General features: G+C 39.4%; 1 protein-coding gene and 1 long non-coding RNA gene across 2 annotated transcripts; both read right to left on the bottom strand.

Moving 5' to 3' along the window:
• Positions 1-8,654: 8,654 nt before the first annotated feature.
• LOC127526729 (uncharacterized) lies at positions 8,655-11,330 on the bottom strand. Its single transcript, XR_007934168.1, has 2 exons — positions 9,393-11,330; positions 8,655-9,322 (listed from the first exon to the last, which is right to left on the bottom strand). It is a non-coding gene; the product is annotated as an uncharacterized LOC127526729 (long non-coding RNA).
• Positions 11,331-11,337: 7 nt separating this feature from the next.
• Positions 11,338-22,111, bottom strand: LOC114646339 (microtubule-associated proteins 1A/1B light chain 3C-like). The gene is made up of 4 exons (XM_028794497.2): positions 21,885-22,111; positions 17,605-17,660; positions 16,018-16,124; positions 11,338-11,976 (listed from the first exon to the last, which is right to left on the bottom strand). The coding sequence occupies exons 1-4, from the start codon at positions 21,967-21,969 to the stop codon at positions 11,814-11,816; spliced, it is 411 nt and encodes a 136-aa protein (XP_028650330.1). The 5' UTR covers positions 21,970-22,111; the 3' UTR covers positions 11,338-11,813.
• Between the last annotated feature and the right edge of the window lie 418 nt (positions 22,112-22,529).

The following is a 22,529-nucleotide window of genomic DNA, read 5'->3' as shown; positions in this document are numbered from 1 at the left end:
ACTGTATATAAAAAAGTAGAAGAAAAATCAGTGATTGACAATAGAGAAAATGATATGCACACTGATAATTGGGCTTAAAATAATGCACTAAAATATTACATATTGCATTTGATTTGACATCAGTTAATGTTTTTTTTTTTGTTCCTTAGTTTTAATAGATGAATCTGAAATTGAAGGTAGGTACTGTGTGCACTTCAACCCCAAGCAAGCAGCACTAACTTCATCTGTTAGTTGGTTTCTTTTGTCCATTTTAATGTTGTTTAGTACTGAGAATAAGGTCTCGCAAAAATATAACACAGAAAATAAGGCAGTTTTAGAAGGGATTACGAAGGACGGTTGAGAGAAATGTAAAACAGCACACACTTAGAAATGAAGACGACTTGTCCTTTGCAGAAGTGTAACCACGGAGAGAAAACAATGTCAGCACTTGACTTTGCAGACTCTTATCGGGACAGTATACCAAAATAGTCTTTGAGGTTAATAACTTCCTTACCTCTACATCAGTGTTGTTTAGGGAAGCTCTGAACCGTACAATGAAAAAAAATTATGGGATAACCCTTATCTCGTATGTATCCCATATGTACTGTGACAAATAAGAGTCCAAGACAACATAAAGGTTTGGGGCAGCCACCCGTATATTGTTTTTCCCAGCTGCAAAAGGGTTTTAAATCAGAAGCACGATGTGCATATCACAGATTCCAAAACAGAACTGACTATAGTAGCCCAATATGGAGGCTTTAAAGGTCTGGAGAGGAACTGATGTCATCAAAATGGCCAGAACCAGAAGTGACATCATCAAAGGGGCCGGCTTCGGGAGTGATGTCAGCAAAGGAGCCGGCTTTGGGAGTGACGTCATCAAAGGGGCCAGAACCTTGCAGGATTTCCCGGGAAAGGTCTGTAGGGAACTGAGAAACATAGTCAGTGCACTTCGCCGCCCCCTGGTCGGATGTTTTATTACACTTACTCAGACCCTTTAGCTGCCTCCTACTCGCACGTGTGTGACAGTACATAAAAATACTTAGCGAGATAAGGGACAGTACATAAAAATACTTAGCGAGATAAGGGACAGTACATAAAAATACTTAGCGAGATAGGGGGCAGTACATAAAAATATTTAGCAAGATAAGGGTTATCCCATAATTTTTCTCCTTGTGCGGTTCAGAACCTCCATAGTGAACTGGCTCCTGGCACAATATTATTCAATGCACTTCATACAAGCAACAAATGTAAAAGCTGATTTCACACAAACGCTGATGGTGTGCTCATTTTGGAGACTGCAGTTCCACATCTCACACTTGTGCCATGAAAATGAGCTTCCGCTGCACAGGTTAGAAGTCAACTGAACTGTGAGGCTTCCGTGATGAAAGATAATGTGCTTATATGGATGGTGAGAATCCATTTTAAGTTCTGGGTGGTGCAGTGGCTTATATTTCTTATATTTTTGTTTGTTTAGTTTCTTTGGTAACTCTGGTCTTGGTGAACCGGTGAATGTCATGCAAAGTGTTATGGTGTGTCATAGGTTCGCCATCACTGACCTAAAATTACAATCAGGTGCACCAGATCAGTTACAAATGATATGAACATCATTACAGAGGCTGTTGAAGGAAACTGTCTTATTTAAACCTCAGGCATTTACTTTGGTTTGTCCTTTGTTGTTAAAGTATTTGTTATCTTCATGCTTAGATTTCTGAGGCCTTCAAAAAGAAGGTTATAGATGCCTAGGTGTCTGAGTAGGGATATAAAAAGATCACCAAACAATTGGAAATCCACTACTCCACTGTCCAGATGATGATCTATAAATGAAGAAGATTTCAAGTAACTGCCAACTTGTCCAGGGCAGGCTGTCCCAGCAAGTTCTGCCCAAGAGCAGAATGCAAGATGCTTAAAGAAGTCTCTAAGAACCCCTGAATTTCATCACAGAACCTATAAGTAGTACTTGCAACTATTGATGTTAAAGTACACAAGTCTACCGTTAGAAAGAGGCTGCCCTAATTAGATCTACACAAGAGATGTGCCAGGAGGAAACCATTGTTGTACAGAAAGAACGCCAGGACAAGATTAAATCTTGCTCATGAACACTTTGACAAAGACCAAAACCTCTGGAACAATGTGCTAGGTGGATAGAGGAGGCAAAGATAAGAGTTGTTTGGCCACGGTAAAAGAAGATATGTTTGGTGAAAACCAAAGGCAGCATTTGATTAGAACCTCCTGCTGTCAACTGTAAAGCATGGTGGTGGAAATGTAATGGCTTGGGGCTGCTTTGCTGCATCAGTACCTCAGCAGCTCACCATCATAAAACCCACTATGAATTTTTTAATTGAGCCAGAGGGTGAAGGATAATGTAAGACCATCAGAAGATTGAAGCTCAACCAAAAGTGGACCTCGCAACATGACAATGACTTTAAACATATTGGTAAATCCACAAAGGAATGGTTGAAAAGAAAGAAACGCAGGGTTCTGGAATGGTCAAGTCAAATCCCACAATGAATCCTGTCAAGATGCTTTGGGGGGGGGACTGGAAGCAGGCCATACATGCAAGCCACCCTTCAAATATCGCATGGCTGTAAGAATTTAGCATGGAGGAGTGGGAAAAACTTTCTCCCAGCTAATGTCAGAGACTGCTGGACAGGTACAGCAAATGCCTACTTGACACCAGCTTTTGGAGCCAAAGGTAGAATTACTTTTTCCACAGAAGGAAATGGTATTTATCATTGAATAAATTATAGCAATGTCAATTTTTCATTGTATTTATTAAAATGATCTTTAATTTTAAAGATACCGTTTAAACAACAATCAAGCCTTGATATGTCCACATATCTTAAAAAAAGAAGAAACATTTCATAAGGTCTACTTACTTTTTCACAGGACTGTATACTATAGTATGTAGGCTATAATACTCTCACACAGACTTTACTGACAAAGTCCTATACAAATCTAGCACGTGCATTTATCCCACTTATAGGAGATAAATAATACTTGCTCCCTGTTTTTTATTTGTACAACCTTGAGAGTTACACTGTATTGTTGGAATCCGGTGCTTCTAGATGTGGTCTGGCTTCCAAGCTGTACTCAGTTATTTTTGCATTTATTATTAGACAAGGTGACATAAGGACATTTATGGTACAATCAGTTACATTTCTTCTTTGGTTTTGCTATTGGAGCACAGGCAGGTCAGGTGACTCAGTCAGGGTCACACAGTGTCAATAGTGGGATTTGAACCCACAACTTCATGTTTTAAAGGCCAAGGCCTTAACCACTAAACCACCCTGCCTACAATTAACTCATAATATACTGCATTATTTGATTTCACAAGTGATTCACATAAGCACACACTTGTAAGTAGGAGAATAGACAACCAGTCCACTACAGGCCATCACAAACTTCTAGTAGTTTTTTAGGTGCCTCACTTCTGTATGCCCTATAGAATCCCCTATAACAGCAATGGACACCTGTGATCTTTGTCCACACCACTAGCCTTTGAACAGTTACTATTCATTTCTTGCCACCCTACTGTCTTCATCTTCTGTTGGCCTTTCAGGCTGTACCGAATGAGAGCTCAGAACAGATACGATTAAGGGCTTTTTCTAGGATTCCCAGGTCCCTCAAATTTCATGAGAAAGCTGCTTTCTGGTAGTTCCAGCCATCAATGCACTTCATACAAAAATCAATAAATCCATTCATTTTTTATCTGAGAGGAACAAAACACATAATATAACACATAGTTCAGGCAAAGATGCATTCATGTACAGTAAGTGCAACCAGTGTGTTCCAAAAAATAATCACTTTCCCATTTATGTTATGAAGGGTTGAATAGAATTTTGCCATATAAGCAAAGAAGTATTTCAGCAAGCACTGTAATAAAGAACTGCAACAGATTTTAAATTTCGGTGTAATCCCATCTGGTGTTGCTCCAAATGTGCTGTTAAGTGATTTTAGATCGGGGAGGTAGTCAAAATTATTAAACCAAAAATATTCTCAGTGTGGAGCATTACCAAAACATGTGACCAAGTAAGATAGGCACGTATTTACTGACAGTGTTCAGAATCTTGGTGCTGCTTTAGAAAGCTGTAAGTAAGATATTTGTGCCTGCTGTACAAAACTTTAACCAGAATTATAATACGCCTTGCACAGATTGAAGGACAATGCACTTTCTGAAGAGCTGGGTTCCATTTCTTATCTTAAATTCTAACAGACAGATCCCTTTCCCTTTGTCCCTGACATTGTCTAGGAGTACTTTTTTTAAATATGTGGATAAAATCTAGAAATACTGTCCATATCTTCATCAAAACCAGCTAGTATTGCCTGAGGGACTATGTTCCCACACTTCTGATGTCCCCTGCAGTATTTCAACATCCACAGAATGTAAGGAATCTGAAGCACACTAGAAAATCAATTTAATTGTATGCGCTCCCTCCCCATTCATGCCACTGCTGGGTTGCAAAATGTGGCTTAAAAAATGTGAAATGTTGCATATTTCCTTTCATCCACACATGGAAGGGACTCATTAAACTATAACAGGCAGATGTATGATGAATAGAAAATGAAAATGAATGAAATGAAAATGCACATTAACATAGGTATAGGTGCCAGAGAGAGTTGTAGAAGATTAGGGAAATTCTGTATGTTATTTTTACTGTTTTCCTGTAACATTTGTTCCCAAACAATCCTTCAGAATAATTACTCGATAATATTGACATTTTCTTAAGTCACGTTGAATAATGGCATTTGCTAAGCAAATAGATGTAAAAGTTTAACAAAACCAGTATGCAGAAAAATCTATGTTTCTGGGATATTATACTTAACAGTTCGAAAGACACAAAGACATCTATAAAAATATTTCTAAAGTGCTGGATACCTACTGACCTCCATAACTGAAAACTTGCTGGTTGGACTTTGAGCTACTTTTTGTATGAAAATGTGCTACATAAATAAATGTTGTTGTTGTTGTTGGAATATTGCTAAAGGCTTCCCTGCCTTAAAATAATCTTGTGTTAATGGTGCACTGTGGGATTGCTAGTAAACTAATAGCAATTAGAATTAACTCAAGCTCATAGCAAGCCATGCAAAGAGAATTTTGAGCAAGATGTAATTTTCTCGGCTAGCCAAACAGTTGTAGTTTTATTTGCCCCCTCCAAAGTTTCAGGGTAGTATGTTGAAAACTTGGTAACAGAACAGAAAATTAGGTAGCACCATCCCATCATTTTCTTTGGGTCTTTTTAATCTCTGGTTGTTTTGAAGTTCACATAAATGAACAGAAAGATGAGTCTTTTTAAAGAAAGATTTTTGAAAACAATAGAATACTTTGGAAAAATATTCATTTTGACAATTGTGACAATAGATAGATAGATAGATAGATAGATAGATAGATAGATAGATAGATAGATAGATAGATAGATAGATAGATAGATAGATAGATAGATAGATAGATAGATAGATAGATACTTTATTACTCCCAAAGGGAAATTCACATACTCCAGCAGCAGCACACTGATAAACAACAATATTAAATTAAAGAGTGATAACAATGCAGGTATACAGACAGACAATAACTTTTTATAATATTAACGTTTACCCCCCCGGATGGAATTAAACAGTCGCATAGTTTGGGGGAGGAACGATCTCCTCAATCTGTCAGTGGAGCAGGACAGTGACAGCAGTCTGTCGCTGAAGCTGCTCCTCTGTCTGGAGATGACACTGTTTAGTGGATGTAGTGGATTTTCCATGATTGACAGGAGCCTGCTCAGTGCTCATCGCTCCGCCACAGATGTCAAACTGTCCAGCTCCGTGCCTACAATAGAGCCTGCCTTCCTCACCAGTTTGTCCAGGCATGAGGCGTCCTTCTTCTTAATGCTGTTTCCCAGCACACCACTGCGTAGAAGAGGGCGCTCGCCACAACCGTCTGATAGAACATCTGCAGCATCTTATTGCAGATGTTGAAGGATGCCAGTCTTCTAAGGAAGTATAGTCGGCTCTGTCCATTCTTACACAGAGCATCAGTATTGGCAGTCCAGTCCAATTTATCATCCAGCTGCACTCCCAGGTATTTATAGGTCTGCACCCTCTGCACACAGTCACGGGGTCCTTGAGGGGCCTGGTCCTTCTAAAATTCACCACCAGCTCCTTGATTTTGCTGGTGTTCAGTTGTAGGTGGTTTGAGTCACACCATTTAACAAAGTCTTTGATTAGGTTCCTATACTCCTCTTCCTGCCCATTCCTGATGCAGCCCACAATAGCAGTGTCGTCAGTGAACTTTTGCACATGGCAGGACTCCACGTAGATGTAGATGGCGCTATACCAGCACTTAACCCGACACAGACAGACACTGAAGGCACACTAATCAAAGCACATGTGTTTACTTTACAGTTCACACAGCACAATGCACCATAAACAACTCACAGTCCCTTTATCTTCTTTATTCTTTTCCTCTAATCTTCTCTTCTACTGCCTCCACTCCTCTCCCACAATCTCTGTCCTCTGCCTCCCAACTTCGACTCTCCAAATGGAGTGAGGCGGCCCCTTTTATAATCCCCCCTGATGACCTACCTGCAGCACTTCCTGGTGTGGTGGAAGTGCTGCAGTCCATGGCTCCAGAACCACCCAGGCACACTCTGGCGGTGGCCACGGACCACCACAGGGTTGAGCTTCCAAGCTCTGTGGCCCCCCATACAATCCAGGAGGGCTGCCCGCTTGCATCCTGGAGAAGGAATTGCCCCTCTCCCGGACCTTTGCTATGCGTCCTGGAGGAGCAAGGTCCCCGTTCATCTGTCACACAATGTTAATTCTCCCTGTCTAGAGGGGAATGGAGAAATGACCATCTATTAATGTCTTGTTTAATACTTTCTATAATACTGGCAAAATTAACTTTAAGTCGATCTAAGTTTCCTTGTAACAATTACCCCAAAATAGTTAAATTGTTTGGACACAGTCAACAAATAGTGATTGTGGTTAATCTGTCATGCAGAATTGTTTACCTGGGAGAAGGGGGTCTTTTGTTTAAGCCTTAACCTCAGAGATTCCTCTTACAGATTTGATGTAAATTGCAGTGATGAGAAAAAGCACCATATCATCAGCATTAAATTATATTTTCTGTTCAACCCCATCTCTTGTGATTCCTTGTACACTCAGTATATATCTGAACATGAATAGTTAGGTATTCAACAGCAATCTTAAAAAGCATCAAACATCACGTTAAGAGGCATCAAAGTTCATCTGTCCTGTCCATCACTGCTTTTTTAAAAAGGTCAGAATTTTGATTATTCATACTCTTACAAACCATACCTTTCTGGATGAGAGTACAATAATGTGTAACTCATATACTTATGTTTATTGGAGATACCCCCAAATGCACACAAGACAGTAAATATATATAATTCCATTCGACCCTATCAAAAGATTTTTCTGCCTCCAAAGACATCAGGACCTGCAAAGAGGCTCAAGACACTGCTGGTAATATTTTACATTAATCAACATTTAAAGATACTGTATACATTTCTATCTTCTATAAATTCATTTTGACCTTGAGATGTTGTGGATGGCAGCAGCCTCCCTCTGTTCTTCTACTACTTGCACCAGGATCTTAACATTATCTAGAATTGAAACTGGCCTGGAGGATGCACACTCAACTGGCTCTTTACCTTCCAGTGAAAAGACACCGATTGGCACATAACAATTTTATTGTTTTTGGTAGAAGTTTACGTTTCTGGCTTACAGAAACTTTACAAGCGCAGTGCTAATTTAGCAAAACCTTCTTTTTCCATTATGGGTTCATATCAGACCAGATCCCATCCTGTAGCTTCATGTGAATAATGCACCAGTGAAACCACATCTGGAGTATTGTGTGAATTTCTGGTCATCATGCTACAATAAAGACATAGCAGCATGTCAAGCTGTGCAGAGGAGAGCAACCAAGTGCATCCCAGGACTTTAGAACATGTCCTACACTGACAGACTCAGAGAATTAAACCTGTTTTGTCTCGTGCAGAGGAGACTGTGCAGAGACCTAATACAGGTCTTTAAAATCCTCTAAGGCATTGATAAAGTAGATCCAGCGCAGCCCTTTCAGCTTAAGGGTGAATCACGTACTTGAGGACATCAGTGGAAATTAAAGGGAAATGCATTTAAGACTGAAGCACTTCTTTATGCAAAGAGCTGTGAGGATCTGGAACAAACTACAAAGACAAGTAGTTGAAGCAGAAACCTTGACAGCCTTTTAAGAGGTTTCTGGATTGGGACGGTTTAGCCATTAGCTAAACAAACAAGCTTGGTGGACTAAAAGGTCCCATTTGTCACATTTCTTATGGTCTTATGCAAGATTGACCTCAGTTTATCAGAGGGCGCACACATATCTGAGGGTGTGCCCATTTTATGGCCATGCATACACCACACTGGCAGTGACTAGGTAGCGTGCTTCCCATTGTTAATCATCCTTTCTCTATACAAACTGACTAACCTTTTAACCTTCCACTCCTGCAGAAAACAATTTCTGGGCAGTACTTCAGTTTCCCTGTTAAGAATATGAACAAGAATGAAACCATTTATATTGTTTTGAGTTAGGAGGAATATCAAATGTAAAGAATCCTTGATGGTGGCTGAACCTTTAACACACTACATACAGAAGGCAACTTTCAGACCAATTAAGTAGTAAGACCAGAAACTTCATTTTATAAAAGATTAACTGCTTTATTTGAACATTCTTTTAGGAGCAAGCCATATGTAAGAGCTACAGGTTTGACAACTGCATCCTCTGCATACACATTTTCAATTTGTATCATCCAAGTGCAAAATACAATCTCTCCTTTAAAACAACCTTAAACCTGAGAAAATGTGAGCGATGCTATGATCTCTGGCCATTGCACCATCCACAGGGTCCATGAAACATCTAAACAAGTACCGACATCCTGACTCAAGGATCAGTTAAGCTAAGCTGTGGATTCCTCAAGGCAGGTAAGCTCTAAAATCCACATCTTGGGGGATTTTAATGCAGAAGAGACAGCACCAGGGCAGAAAATGGCAATGTTAACTCTGGAGGAGAAAATCAACCAGGACGAAAATAAAAGAACATGGAATTCTTGAAGCTGCATTGCTGACCACAATGCATTTTACAATTCTGAGCACTGTTAATATAAAAACAAAATAAAAGTAACCCTGGTCAGTTAAAATTAAAAGTTTTTTTATTTAGCTCTTGGGTTCACGGAGCCACGAAAGCTTCAGAATGAATTGTGTAATTTATATTGCGTTTTGTAACATACTGTCAACATTATTAAGTAAGAAGTATGCCTTATAAACTATCTTTAGTAAACCAAGGCTGGGTTTATAATTCACGCTGTGTGATGTGTGCGCCAGTGGACTCTAATGCTATGCAAGCAGTGGACTATTTATACTTGCGTGCATACTTTATGTAAATCTGGAGGATTCCATCGGGTGGTAGTACGAGATATCGTCATGGTGAGAAAACAATGTTCGGTTTCGCTGTGGAGTGAATTGCCCAAAACATCCATTAAATTCCCAGGACACCTTGCCAGAATATCTCTGAAAAGGATGGCTGTTTAACGATTATATCCATCAATCCTGGGAAGTGCCCATTCCAGCTAGCATTGAGCATGAGGCAGAAACAATCCCTGTATGGGGCATCAGCTTACTGCAAGGTGAATACAAGCACTCACATACAGTAGTGTCATTTTTGCATCACCAAATCCCGAAACCTTCACATCCTTGGAAGGAAACTGAAGCACACTGTGGAAACCCACCAGGAAAACATGTAAACTCCAGTCATGGAACACCAGAGACGCAACTCCCTACTGCGAGGCAGAAGCACTACTGCCCCTGCACTGTGCCGCCCCATATGTGTAATTATTAACAGTATTTATTATTTAAGTGAAGTTAACGATTTATCTGTAAAATGTAACACACATGCTTTAACACATTTCATCATGAAAGTGATATTAAGTATAAATCTAAGGATTTTAAATGTGCGGAGAGCTGGAATATCATACATTTAATGTGTTCTGTGTGGTAATCACTGCCTGCCACTGCTGTCAGCACAGAAGGAAGACCCAGGAGCATGTAGTGATTAACAAATGGGTCGGTTTTAAGATGATATTTTACTTTAATGACAAAATAAACAGAGATTAAAGTCGAAATTTCTACATTACTCACAAAATGGACCTATTTTTCTTCACTGTGTCCCAAATTTTTTTTCTCTGTGACTCAAATATGCTTCTATACATTGTGATGCTGTTGAGAAGGTGCAAAAACAAAAAAAAAAAATCTCAGAAGATGGTATACGAGACCTTTAAAATATATTACGTCATTACAATGGGGAATATGCAACGCTTGTATTACCTATGCGATAAATAGATGAAGAAAAGCACCACGAGTATATTTGTAGGTCAGCATTTAAGTTTGATGATTTGCTTCACCACATCAAACCATTCATCAAACATTGAAGCACGCACATTGATCCTGTAGGAGACACTCTGACATCATGTTCCAACTTGAACACACTTCGCCCAAACCTCCCCGCAATATTTTGCTGGTACTGGTACTGCAACTCGCACAAGCATCTCATTAATTTCTGATGACATTCTCAGAGGACATATCAAATGAACGCTGGAAACACATGACAGCCATGATGTGTGCATATACGTCCTCTGAGCGATGAAGTATAAATCGGCCCTAAGGATGACATGCCAGACGCTTTACCAAACACATATATCTTTTGCTTAGAGAATAAAATCAATGTCATTAAGCATCTTAATTAACATGTAACACGTTACAAGACATTCCAGTCATGGACAAGAAACAAAACTTCACAAGCCCTTCCTATAGTATACTATAGAGTACAGTATATGCTGAATAGTACCGCAAACAAATCAGACCAAATATTGGTACAACTCCTGACAATTGTATTTTATCATTTTTTTCCTATTCTTAAGAATAACCTTAGAATGTTGTGAATGTTAAAAATGAAGTTGTATTACCACAGCAGACTTCCTTAGAAATGTAGATAAAATAAAAAATATTAAAAATCATCCCTTTTATATTTTCAAACTTTAAAAATACTCCAAAACGTGTAAAAGTATACATTTTCTTTTCCTGCTTTCTTGTTGGAATCTGCCCATCATAAAGAAAGGAAATTTTGAATGGTACAATTAAATAACGAAAATAAGACACATGTGCTAACAATCTGAAGTGATTACTCAAGTAACACTCTTAAAAAAAATAAATAAATAAACAGCTAGTTCCGTCATGAGCACATTGCTAGCTGTACTTACTTTGGTTAAGTATCCTGAAATTGTGCTACCACTGGTAACCGGAGTTGGAGATTAGCACAGTATGTTGTGAATTGAAAAATATCTGAATGAATGAAGTTCTCTACTCTAGGATTTTAAGAAATCCCATTTCACAGAAAGCCAGTCTGCTGAGGCCGTCTTAAGTGACAATTTGATTAACATGAACCATAAAATTAATGTTATAACATTATGAAAAGTAAACCTCACCCTTTATCAAATCTAAACAACCTTGCAAGCCAGAATGGAAAGTATTTGCCTGCAGTTATAAAAACAAAGTGATATGAGGGTCTCCAGGGATCCACGCCAGATTTTTGTGTGCTGAAAATGCCAACAAGTGCTTCAGCAGGCAGTCACACCCTGCAGTCATTTGTGCCTAGCCCATATCAAACTCGAGACACAGTCAGGTCAGCAGATCCTGGTCGATGAGAAACACAGCCACGACAATGGCAGTGGAATTAAGCGCTGTCAGTGACCATCAACCTTAAGATAAACAGTTCTTCCTTGGAGAAAGAACATAGTGTCTCAGGCGCCAAACATTTCCTGAGAGGCATACGTAATGTAGAGAAAGCCATCTTCATCTTTGTTTAAGGAGTATATCTCTGCCATGGTGAGGGTCATGCTGGCCAGGCTGCGGTTGTTGACAAGCAGATAGAAGGCTTGTGTGGAGTTGATTGCAATGCGATTTCTGTCAAACAGAAAGGTAAATGAAAAGGAGGAAATGAGTTAAACTGTATAGGGAACAAACGCAAATACATTTTTCCAAACACTGGTTTGAGGGTTTAACTCGAACAACCCACATCATTTTTTAATTGTAAAACTTATGTACCACAGATTGAACTCTGATATTGGCCTTTCTATAGATGTTTTTGCTCGATAACAAGCAATAAATGGAGTCATTTGAGGTGTCAGCAATGCACTGGCATTTTGAGTCAGGATGAACATGCAAAACAATGGGAGTCGAGCGCTGTGTGGTTTTATAACTGTATCCGATAACTTGAACTAAAAAAGTCCTGGCTTACCATAAACCACTATGAAGGATATCTTCATTCAGGCAGGATAAAAAAATAAATTCAAGTTCAAGCATGTAAAGATGTTCAATGATTAGTTAAAAACCAAGAAACAAAAGATAAGGCAGGCTCGAAGTCTGAAGGCACAGCAATGCTACATTCATTCATCCACTGCGGAACTTGCATAATGCAGTGCAGGGTCATGGCAAGTTCAAAATCTGAAGGTGGGAACCAACACTGCACTGGGTTCCAGTCCATCAAAGGGCACACTCACACACACCATTGGAATTTAGATAAGCCAATTAGCTTAACAAATATGTCTTTTGGATGTAGCAGAAAAAATTCACACAGACATGGAGAATGTGCCCACTGAACACAAATAGGAACCAGGCTGAGATTTGAACCCAGTACTCTGGAGTTGAAGCAGCAGCACTGGCCACTGTGCCAAATGAAGTCTGAAATAAATACAGTTATCACAAAATATGTAAAGTACTCTTTTGATCCTAATTTGTACGTTGGTGCTTCAGATTTGTAAATCCACTTTAGAGGACCATGAATAGAATGGAAGTGGATATTTGTAAAAGGAGAAATTACTTCAAAGCAAATGTGCAGCATAGGACTGCATACTGCATCTCCTTTTACTCTCAATACTTTCTGAAGACAGCACTGATTGTATGCAACACTTTGTGCAGCCCACTTCAAACTGGATTTCAAGAAGTGGAATTAGGACACTCAGCCAGTGCACTATTGGGATGCTTATGAACAAGCACATGATAGTTTTTTATCCCAGCAATGAGCCACATCCACCTCCTCCTCCTCCTCCTCCTCGCAATATGTCGTTTTCTTCCCTAAAGCCAAATTTGATCTCAATATATCTATTTAGTGGTCTGTAAAAATAACATTGTAGTTACTCTAAATGCATAACATTTTATGTTTAATTAAAGAATTAGATTTATGAAAATTTAGCATTGTACATGGTATTGTGCTTTGCACTTTTTTAAGTAGTAATAGTGTGTCATATGTACTCTGTTTTGGAAGAATTCATAGAGATGCCAAGAATGTTGAAGAAATAATCTTGAGAAATCTTAAATGCCATTTTTTCTTTTATCTGTTTATGTACTACCATAGCAAAATGCCTGTTTATTTAAACAGGATTAACGGTACAATGATAAGTCTGTCTGCCATGCATTTACAAACTTCTTTGCCTTACATCTCTTTCTTTGTGCTTCTTGTTGACTTTCTTAATCGAACATTCCAGCCCTGTTGTGAACACCAGACAGATGGACACACGCCTCTGGGTTTATCTTACGCTGACCACTTGCCCACGTACAAACATTGCCACCCTCTTGTGGATGCCAGCAGACATTACATTTGGACAATGAGCACGGATATCAGATAGACAGATGTCTTATCGCTTTATATATAGGGAGAGCTATTATTAGTAGTTTTTATACAGCACTGCTGTCTTTTAGAGTCAACATTAGGATTTTAAATCCACCCTTGACCGTTGTCAGGCTAGAGTCTCCACTTTAAGCCAGGAGTGGGAAGATTCAGTCCTGGAGGGCCGCAGTGGCTACAGGTTTTTGTTCCAACCCAATTGCTTAATAAGAAGCACTTATTGCTCAAGTAACACTTCTGCTTCATTTTCGTTGTCTCGCTCGTTAAGATTTTGAACCCTTATTGCTTATTTTAGTCTTAAACAACCTTATTCTCATTTTTAAATTGTTCCTTATTAGCAATAAGATGCAAATGACAAAAAAAAACCAGCAGTTCTCCGTTTAGCTTGTTTCCAGTTACACCTGTGTGGATTTATTATGCACTGTTTGGTTTAATTAAATACTTGGAAGGAAAGTGAAGAGAAAAAAGTGAAGGCCTGAGAATTACTCATCCAATTTTGATTTCAAACCATTTGGATGACATGCTTACAAAGGAAAATGACCTGACATAACAGATTTAAAGGACTTAAAAAGCCATGAAATTAAACTATTGGCAATAATTGTTTTCTAATTAAACAATTGGGTTGGAACAAAAACCTGCAACCACTGTGGCCCTCCAGGAACGACTTTGCCCACCCGTGCTTTAAGCTGAATCTGCATGGATTTTTTGACGTTTTTGTGATTTTTCACCCAAAAGATGTGTTTTAGGTTAATTAATTATTCTAAATTGAGCCCATGTGAGTGTATATGTCAGCTGACCAATTCAATGTTAATAAAATTATTAGGACAATTGAGAACAGTAGTGCATTAGAACAAGTGCGATAATAAAAGGCCATTCAGCTCAATAAAATCGACCATCCTATTCTCCTATCCATCTATCCATTATCCAACCCGCTATATCCTAACTACAGAGTCACAGGGGTCTGCTGGAGCCAACCCCAGCTAACACAGGTCACAAGGCAGGAAACAAACCTCGGGCAGGGCGCCAGCACACACACACACACACCAAGCACACACACACGGGACAATTTAGGATCGCCAGTCCACCTAACCTGCATGTCTTTGGACTGTGGGAGAAAACTACAGAACCCAGAAGAAACCCATGCAGACACGGGGAGAACATGCAAACTCCACGCAGGGAGGACCCAGGAAATAAGCCATGAGTCTGTGGTTTTTTGTGTGAAGAAAAACTTTCTAACATTTGCGTGAAATATGCCCATAACAAATTTCCAAAGCATGTCCCTGTGTTCTCGTTGAAAAGACCATTTTAAAATAACAGCTGAGATCCACTGTTCTAATTCCTTTCATAATTTAGTCATCTCACCTGTTAATATTTGTTTGCTTAAAAAAATAAGATTATTTTTAAAGTTATTTTGTAATTTATTATTCAATTTTATTTTTCTCTTTTTTCCTAATTGCACTGCTTTTTTGGGTTTTTTTGTTTTATTAATTTGGTGGAAACAGGTTCAAAGAGAAAGTTTTATTTATAGTATCAGAAATTGTGTCTGCAAGTCTACTTCTTTACAGAAAGTCACCATTGCTACCCAATCTGTGACTTGTGACAAATGGAACCTAAAATTGGTCATGTGTTCTTTTGCTCATTAGAATACTTTTCCCTGAGAGTTGAGCTTCCCATATTCATGCTTCATTTGATGCAAATTTACTGTAAATTTTAAAGACTTGCGAAGATAACACTACAGAAAATGGGCAAAATTCAGTTCATTATCAAGAAGGCAGAAACTTTGAGGACAATGCTAATTCTAAATGTCAAGAAATTAAAACACAAATTGTTTTGACTTCCTTTACATGGATATGTTTAATGCAAATCAACCATTTCTGCCCAGATAATTTCATAATCAGTGACTGGTAGTTACAACTTGGTTGTCTGGTGACTGGGCATTCTGGGAAACCAGAATCTGACAGGATATGTGAGACAGGCACATATAGCAAACATAAGTGTGGTCACTACAAAGAAGAATCAACAACTTATATATAAGTAAAAATTAAAAATCAAGCTGAAGAATGAAAAATGCTGGAATCTAAAGTGTTGAAATGAATACAAACCCTGAGCAGTTGAGTATAAAAGTCCCCAAAACTAAGGATTAAAAATGGTCTAGTTTATGAGTTAGTTAAACGCTAAGTAAAGGTGAGCATGCACTCTCAGTCTTTACTAAAGGACAAAAGCTTAACAGTGAAAGTGTCTTAAAGAAAAAAAAAAGGCATTTTGTAAATATAATCAACTTGAGACTTCACAAATTAAATTTTGTCCTTTCTGGGTCTTACCTTATGATGGTGACAAACTGGCAGAGAGGGAGATCAGGTGGCACCAGGAATTTTGTCTTGTCCAGAGGAGGAAGCACTTTCTCCTTGTTGTATCTCTCCACGATAACCTAAATGTGGAAAAGAAAAGCAATAACTGTGAGTCTCTGACCAGTCACAACTACAAAGCAGGGGTACGCCTATGCCTTCTGTTCATCTTCTACACCCACCTATTCTAGCTCAGGATAACCAGGAGCCAGGACCTATCCATGCAGAACCAGGCACAAGGAAGGCATCAGTTATAGCCAGAGTGCCAGTACATCATTAGACATGTTAACATGACATAGTTCAGAGTGACCAATCATTTTAACCTGCACATTGTTTACCATTCAATTCTTGGGAGGTCAAACTAAAACAAGGAGTATTCAGGGGGGAAAACACACACACACACACACGCGCACACACACACACACACACATACAAAAAAAAAAACAAAAAACAAAAAGCAGATGTAAACTTCACATAGAACTGGCTGAGGTTTGAATCCAGTGTGTCCTGAGCAAATGACCTAGTGCATGTGTGTGTTTTTCTTATGCCATGTCATTGATGCCTCCAGGACAGACAGCTCCTTGTGACAATAAAACAGAAATGCAGTGACAAACGTAAGGTTTGTTTAAAGGTGTATAATTTTTTTGCTTCAACATCCGTCCACCCTTTTCCTGTCAAGAGGGGTTGGTTATTTAATCTAACTGCTGAACAGAATATTTTGAATCATCGCTTACAGTACTTATTATCATTTTAGTGTCAACCAGGAATGCTCTGGTGTATTCACCTTAAAATTGGTGACACATGCAGAGCCTCTGAAATTACCACCCCCGGCATATTGTACTTAATCTCATGTTCAACTCACTGCTAGATCAATACATACTTCATAGTAAAACCATTACAAAAATAATTTTCATGAAAGTCCCTATGCAGTTCAAAGTTGGGTATGATACAAGGATTACAAAATGCTGCCCAATGGCCACAATGTTAATGTTGCTCTTCAGCTATATTTAGGAGCAAGCCTGGGAGAACAGCTTGCCCTAAGGAAAACAATGGGGCTATTGTTTTGTGTCAGGTAGCACTGTGCCTAATGGTAATACTAAAAATAACAATGTCTTTTATTCAGCTAGTAACAGGACAGCAGTACAAAATGAAAATCTATGCACCTATTAAAACAAGCTTTGAGCCATGCCAAAGGTTAACTAATGACGTAACTGGTCCTGTTTATTTCTGGTTGGTTCCTGCCTTGCATCCACTGAACCTGAAAAACAACACATTAACAGCGGCAAGGCTGTTAAAATCCACCACCCATTAAAGTCTGTGATCCTATTTCCTTTTGTTTTTCTGGTGTTATTAAATTTTCACCATTTTTTTCCTTTAGTAAAAAAAAAAAAACTACAAAGAAGTGATGTAGCTGTGAGGTGGATATAAAGGTACAAAGAAGTTCCTAAAAAATATTCAAAAACCACAGTCACCCTGGAACTGAATTGAATGAAATTATAAGTTGCGAGCATCTGGTAAGTAGATCTTACACCCTTCAAGAAAACAGCAAGAACAGCCACTTACAGGGAGCTTGTTGGGAAACTTGAGTCGTATATTTGACACCTCGTGTTGTCTGGTTGCTAAAAAGAAACAAAAAGCACAAAAAAAGAATACATAAGATACATCTAAACTACAGTTGACCCACGTAAGCTAAACATGTTTTCCCCAAAAGAATGTTTTAGCAAACGTAGGAGGAAGATCACTATGTAACTCAACAAGTCATTCTTTTTTCTGTTTTTCAATGACTTAAGTGAAGAAAAATGTATGAACAATGGAAACAGCAATTTTGTAAGCATTTCTGTTTTTTTTTTCCTTTTCTTCCGAGTCTAGATATGCCCTGTGGGAGTGAGTCATGAGAATGAAAGAACATTCAAAGCCCACTAGAACTCATCTGTAGTGCTATTGAACAAAAGGATACGTGATCTGCAGTGACAGGTGTTGCTTACATCACCAAGGTCTGTTTTGTGTAAAAAAAAAAATATGCGTCATTGTTTTTTTTTTTGTTTATTTTAGGGACAAAAAAAAAACACTTTTATCTTGTCTTTTGTAGTTGTTTCCATTCATTTTGTAGTAATTGTGGCTTTATGCAGTATATAACAGTTTTAACTGCCAACCAAACCCTGACATTCCTAGGACATGGAAAAAGATTTAGAAGAAAACAGAACATGTTAAATATACTGTGTGGACATGTCATGTATTCTTTGTATTATCTGGCAGGTACTGCATCACATATCTATGATCTGTTTCTTGCAGCGGAGAGGACGTGGCTGATGTCTGCCAAATGGCCGACCAACCCCAAGTGTTACCTGGTAAGGTAACCATCCAAATAATCAGATTGTGATTCAGTCCTATGAATGCAATACTCCGATCTTCAACCTGTCAAGTTAGTGAACCAGCTGCTGTGGCGAAACATGCATGGCTTCGCATCAGGCGCTGATGTCCGAGGTTCAGTCTCTGTAAGAGGAAGCAAAGGTGTGCACACCAGAGGAGCCCCAATTAGGGCGAAACATGTGTCGTGTACTGAGAAACTCTTTAAAACAAGCGTTTTCCACCACCACAGTCATAAGTACAGGCAATAAGCACTGTATAGCACAATAAAGCAACTTTCCACCTGACTCTGGCTCCTCCATCTCAGACAGGCAGCTCCATTTATCTCCCACCCAGGTACTAAAGCATTTCTGGGTGAGATGGAAACCCCATAAAATAGGGCTCCCCAGTCCCTGCACCACCCCCTGCTGGCATCCAACATGGCTCAGTTGAAGAACTCCACATCCCATGCTGCCCTGTGGGAATCCGAGGCACTGCTGGCGCTCGAGGGGGCTACCATCCAGCTCTCCGGGGAAGATAATAATACCTTGTGCATGCTCTATCCCCAAGTCCTTCCATCTCATGAGCATCCCAGCCCCTTACAATATTTACATATATATTCACGCACACATACAAACATATACATATACAGTACATATGCCACACACAAGGTGCCAGTACATTGCATACAAATCAGGCCAAATCAGAGTTACCAAACTAACCAGTTTGTTAACAGTTTTTAGCATGTGGGAGAAAAACTGGAGTATCTGCTGAATAGAAACCCATGTGGACAGATGGAGAAAGTAGAGTTAGATGATGGTGGTCTCTGTAGTTAAGGTTCCTTCCTGACAGATACAACATCTTAGGTCTGACTCATGTCATACAGTTATCTGTGGGGAGTTAATGTGTTATTACTGTGTCTGCATGGTTAGGAAACTTAGTGACTCTAAACTGGCCCCACAGCTACAAGGATATATTCTCTCCACCCACCAACCTGAACTGGCTTAAATGGGTTTTTTGACCATATCCATGTACAGTGCATATGTCTATATGTGTTGTAGTATAACTGGAAAATCTACTGCATTGCAGTTTTCCCAGGCATTTTACAGTGAGCCTTAGTAACTGGAAAGGAAAACACATATTTTGATGATAGCCTACTGTTAAAATTGCTCAGCATGCATTATGTTTCAGTTAATATAACCCCCATAAAAATGCTTGGGCCAACTGTAATGACATAGACTTTACAATCTGACTACAGTTTATACAATATGTAATTTTTTTTCTCATCCTGATCTCATCTTGATCTCTCTCTCATCCACTTTAATAAAAGGAAAAGTGTCTCTGTACCTGTCTGTCTCTGTGTGTTGATCCAGTTGCTATCTCTTTCAATATAATACAGCACATCACAAACATTTTTAGTAGATAGATAGATAGATAGATAGATAGATAGATAGATAGATAGATAGATAGATAGATAGATAGATAGATAGATAGATAGATAGATAGATAGATAGATAGATAGATAGATAGATAGAACTTTAGCAATAAAATGCATGGCACTTATTATTCCAATAAATGGCACATCACAAATATTAGCACTGCTTTTACGAATCCCATACTAAATGGGATATAACAAAGACATTTGCAAACATTAATGGTGATGTCTATGTTATTACTTAGATTTCAACTCATCTTACCAAGTAGTGCAGCTTGTGTATACATATTATGACAGACATAATGGATGGACTAACATTCCAAATGGGATGGAGAGTGGTTCTTTAGCTGGCAGAAAGGCTATTATGGAAGGACAGCACAGACGGATTTGTACCCTGACTGGAATGGTTACTATTCCCTTTCCCAAGCGGGAAGAAGATATCATGGGTGGACCAGGGGAGACTGCCTGCCAAGAACAGTTTATCCCTCAGTATGATAGGTGACAGTGCTCCTCTGGCATGTCTCTAGTTTAGACACCTGCAAAGTTACAAGGGACTTATAGTTTGGAAGGGCAGCTCTATTGGGGTCCCCGAGTACCACCAGAGGACACTGCCAAAAAAGGGCTCCTCTGCTTTATGGAGGTAGGGCCCCATCCAAGAGTGCTTCCTGGTTGCAATGTTGTGGTACCAGAGGTACTCCTGAGTCCAGCATAAAGGGACTTGCCTCAACCTCATTCTGGGAGCTGGAGTAGTGAGGAGGTGGACTAAGCTAGTCTGGAAAGAATGGAAGAAAGCAGAGTAACTGTAAAAGTATTGTGATTAAATTGTATTTTTAACCTGGTCTAGTGTCTGTGCGACTGTGTCTGAGGTTTGGTGCTCTGAGATGCCCTCTACAGGTCACAATATATACTGTGTATAGCACCACATTTGACAACACAATGTGTTGTTTTTCATAATTGTTTGTATTCCAAAATATCCTGACAAGATGAAAGGTTTGGTTCATTGTCAAGGTTTTTCTTTTTTGCTATTTTTTAAAATATTTAATTTATTTTTAAGTAGCAGTAATCACTGATATGGCTTAATGTCAATACATTTTGTTTTTACATTGCAGCTCTTCCTTCTGTTCCTGATTCAGAGTTACTGAGACATTTCTGGCAATATAAATCTCAAAGCTCAAGAGTTGCAGATGTCTGAACCAGACATAGGAGGGGACCAGGGTTGTGGTCAATCAGTGACCTCCAACCTTTTAGACTGATAAAGCCAGCTGGACTAAACCGGTTTTCGAGAAAGTCGGCAAAAACAACAAACACAGCTGATTTGCTCCACGTCACACTATTGTGCACAGCTGCGACATTGTAACTAGGGAAGCACGCCATGGTTACCTTCTGCGCTTTTGGGGAACAGATGGACCTGCATATTTTTTTAACTAGTAGAGTCTTTATACGTGTAGTGTTTTGATAGCACAGCTGATGTTCCTCATTTTTTCACATCGTTTGAATTCATACTGTCGTTTAATAACTTATTCTCCAAACTACACCCCGTTCTAGAATGCACCCAGCTACAGGTCTCGAGTAAATGATCACTGAAAAGTATGCAGGGCTTTAAAAAATATATCCCATCATTATCGCACAAGAGGTCATATTTGCCTAATATTATTGATTTAATCAGTCAACCACTCCCGTCGCCGCCAGCATTCAGAATGCGTGCAAATATTCCTGCAAATTTAAAGACTGTCGTGTGTCTGTTAACCTCCGCTTGTACATTCAACATTAATGTCTCATTTCTGTCTTTGTATTATTTACTGCATTTAAACATACTCGTACAAGCCCAGTAGTACAACACATTTTAATATGCATTTTATTCCCGGGATGTAACGGTCTTCTGCAGGACAAACTAGTTAAATGCAAGCTAGCCATTGTCTCAACTAAACGCGGCCCCTATGCACGTAGTCTTGTAAATGGGCGAGCGATGACGGACAGTGGCTTGGTGACCAGTCTCGTCGCACGAGTCCTATGCAGGTAAGTAGGCTACCCCCCGACCCCAACCGTACCGGTCCGCACCTACCCAGACACTTTCTCTGCTTGAAGGGCTTCATCTCCTGCGACTTCTCGAGGGGGGGCATGTTGATTGTTCTTGTCAGGCTGGACATAGACTTGCAGTCTGCTACTGCGGTGTCTTTATAGCTTGTGGTCAACGAAGGGAGGGGAACGTGCGAAACAGATTAGCCAACCTGGCTAAAACCGAAATGAACCGGCTTGACAGGTCGGGAGGGGACGTGCAAAGCACTCTCAGCCCCACCACACTCACACGCGCGCGCATGCACGCACACACACACACACACACACACAACTTTACATGAGTGACCCTCTCATTTATTGTCACCCAAGTTAAGAGCTTCGGACAAACAGCACTGCGGATCGCCTCCTCGACCTCCATAAGGCAGTTGTGACGTCTTAGCGTTGCCGATTACTTGCAAAGTGCTTCGGAAATCATTATTATAAGAAATTTCACTGTAACCGCAGAATAATTTGGAGGAAGAATGCAAACTTGTTTATCTTCCAGTTTATTATTTACACGTGCTTTTTTAATCTAGGTGTGTCAGTATACGATGCTCCTTTCCGATATAAATTTGGGTAAATGAGAAGCCTGAGGTTTTATTATTCTATCCATCCATCCATTTTCTCAACCAGCAGGCCAGCATATCCATGA

This window comes from Erpetoichthys calabaricus, chromosome 1 (assembly GCF_900747795.2).
Source record: "Erpetoichthys calabaricus chromosome 1, fErpCal1.3, whole genome shotgun sequence".
NCBI classification, from domain to species: Eukaryota; Metazoa; Chordata; class Cladistia; order Polypteriformes; family Polypteridae; genus Erpetoichthys; species Erpetoichthys calabaricus.
The sequence above is the reverse complement of the archived record's forward strand: the minus strand, read 5'-3'. Positions and strand labels throughout refer to the sequence as shown.

Bases quoted from the DNA above. Each gene is read 5' to 3' on its own strand.
- LOC114646339 (XM_028794497.2), bottom strand. From the start codon at position 21,969: ATGTCCAGCCTGACAAGAACAATCAACATGCCCCCCCTCGAGAAGTCG. The intron at 17,661-21,884 runs GTAGGTGCGGAC...GTTTCTTTTTAG, and splicing joins CAAGCAGAGAAAGTGTCTGG to CAACCAGACAACACGAGGTG. The intron at 11,977-16,017 runs GTAAGACCCAGA...TCTGTTTGACAG, and splicing joins CAGTTTGTCACCATCATAAG to AAATCGCATTGCAATCAACT.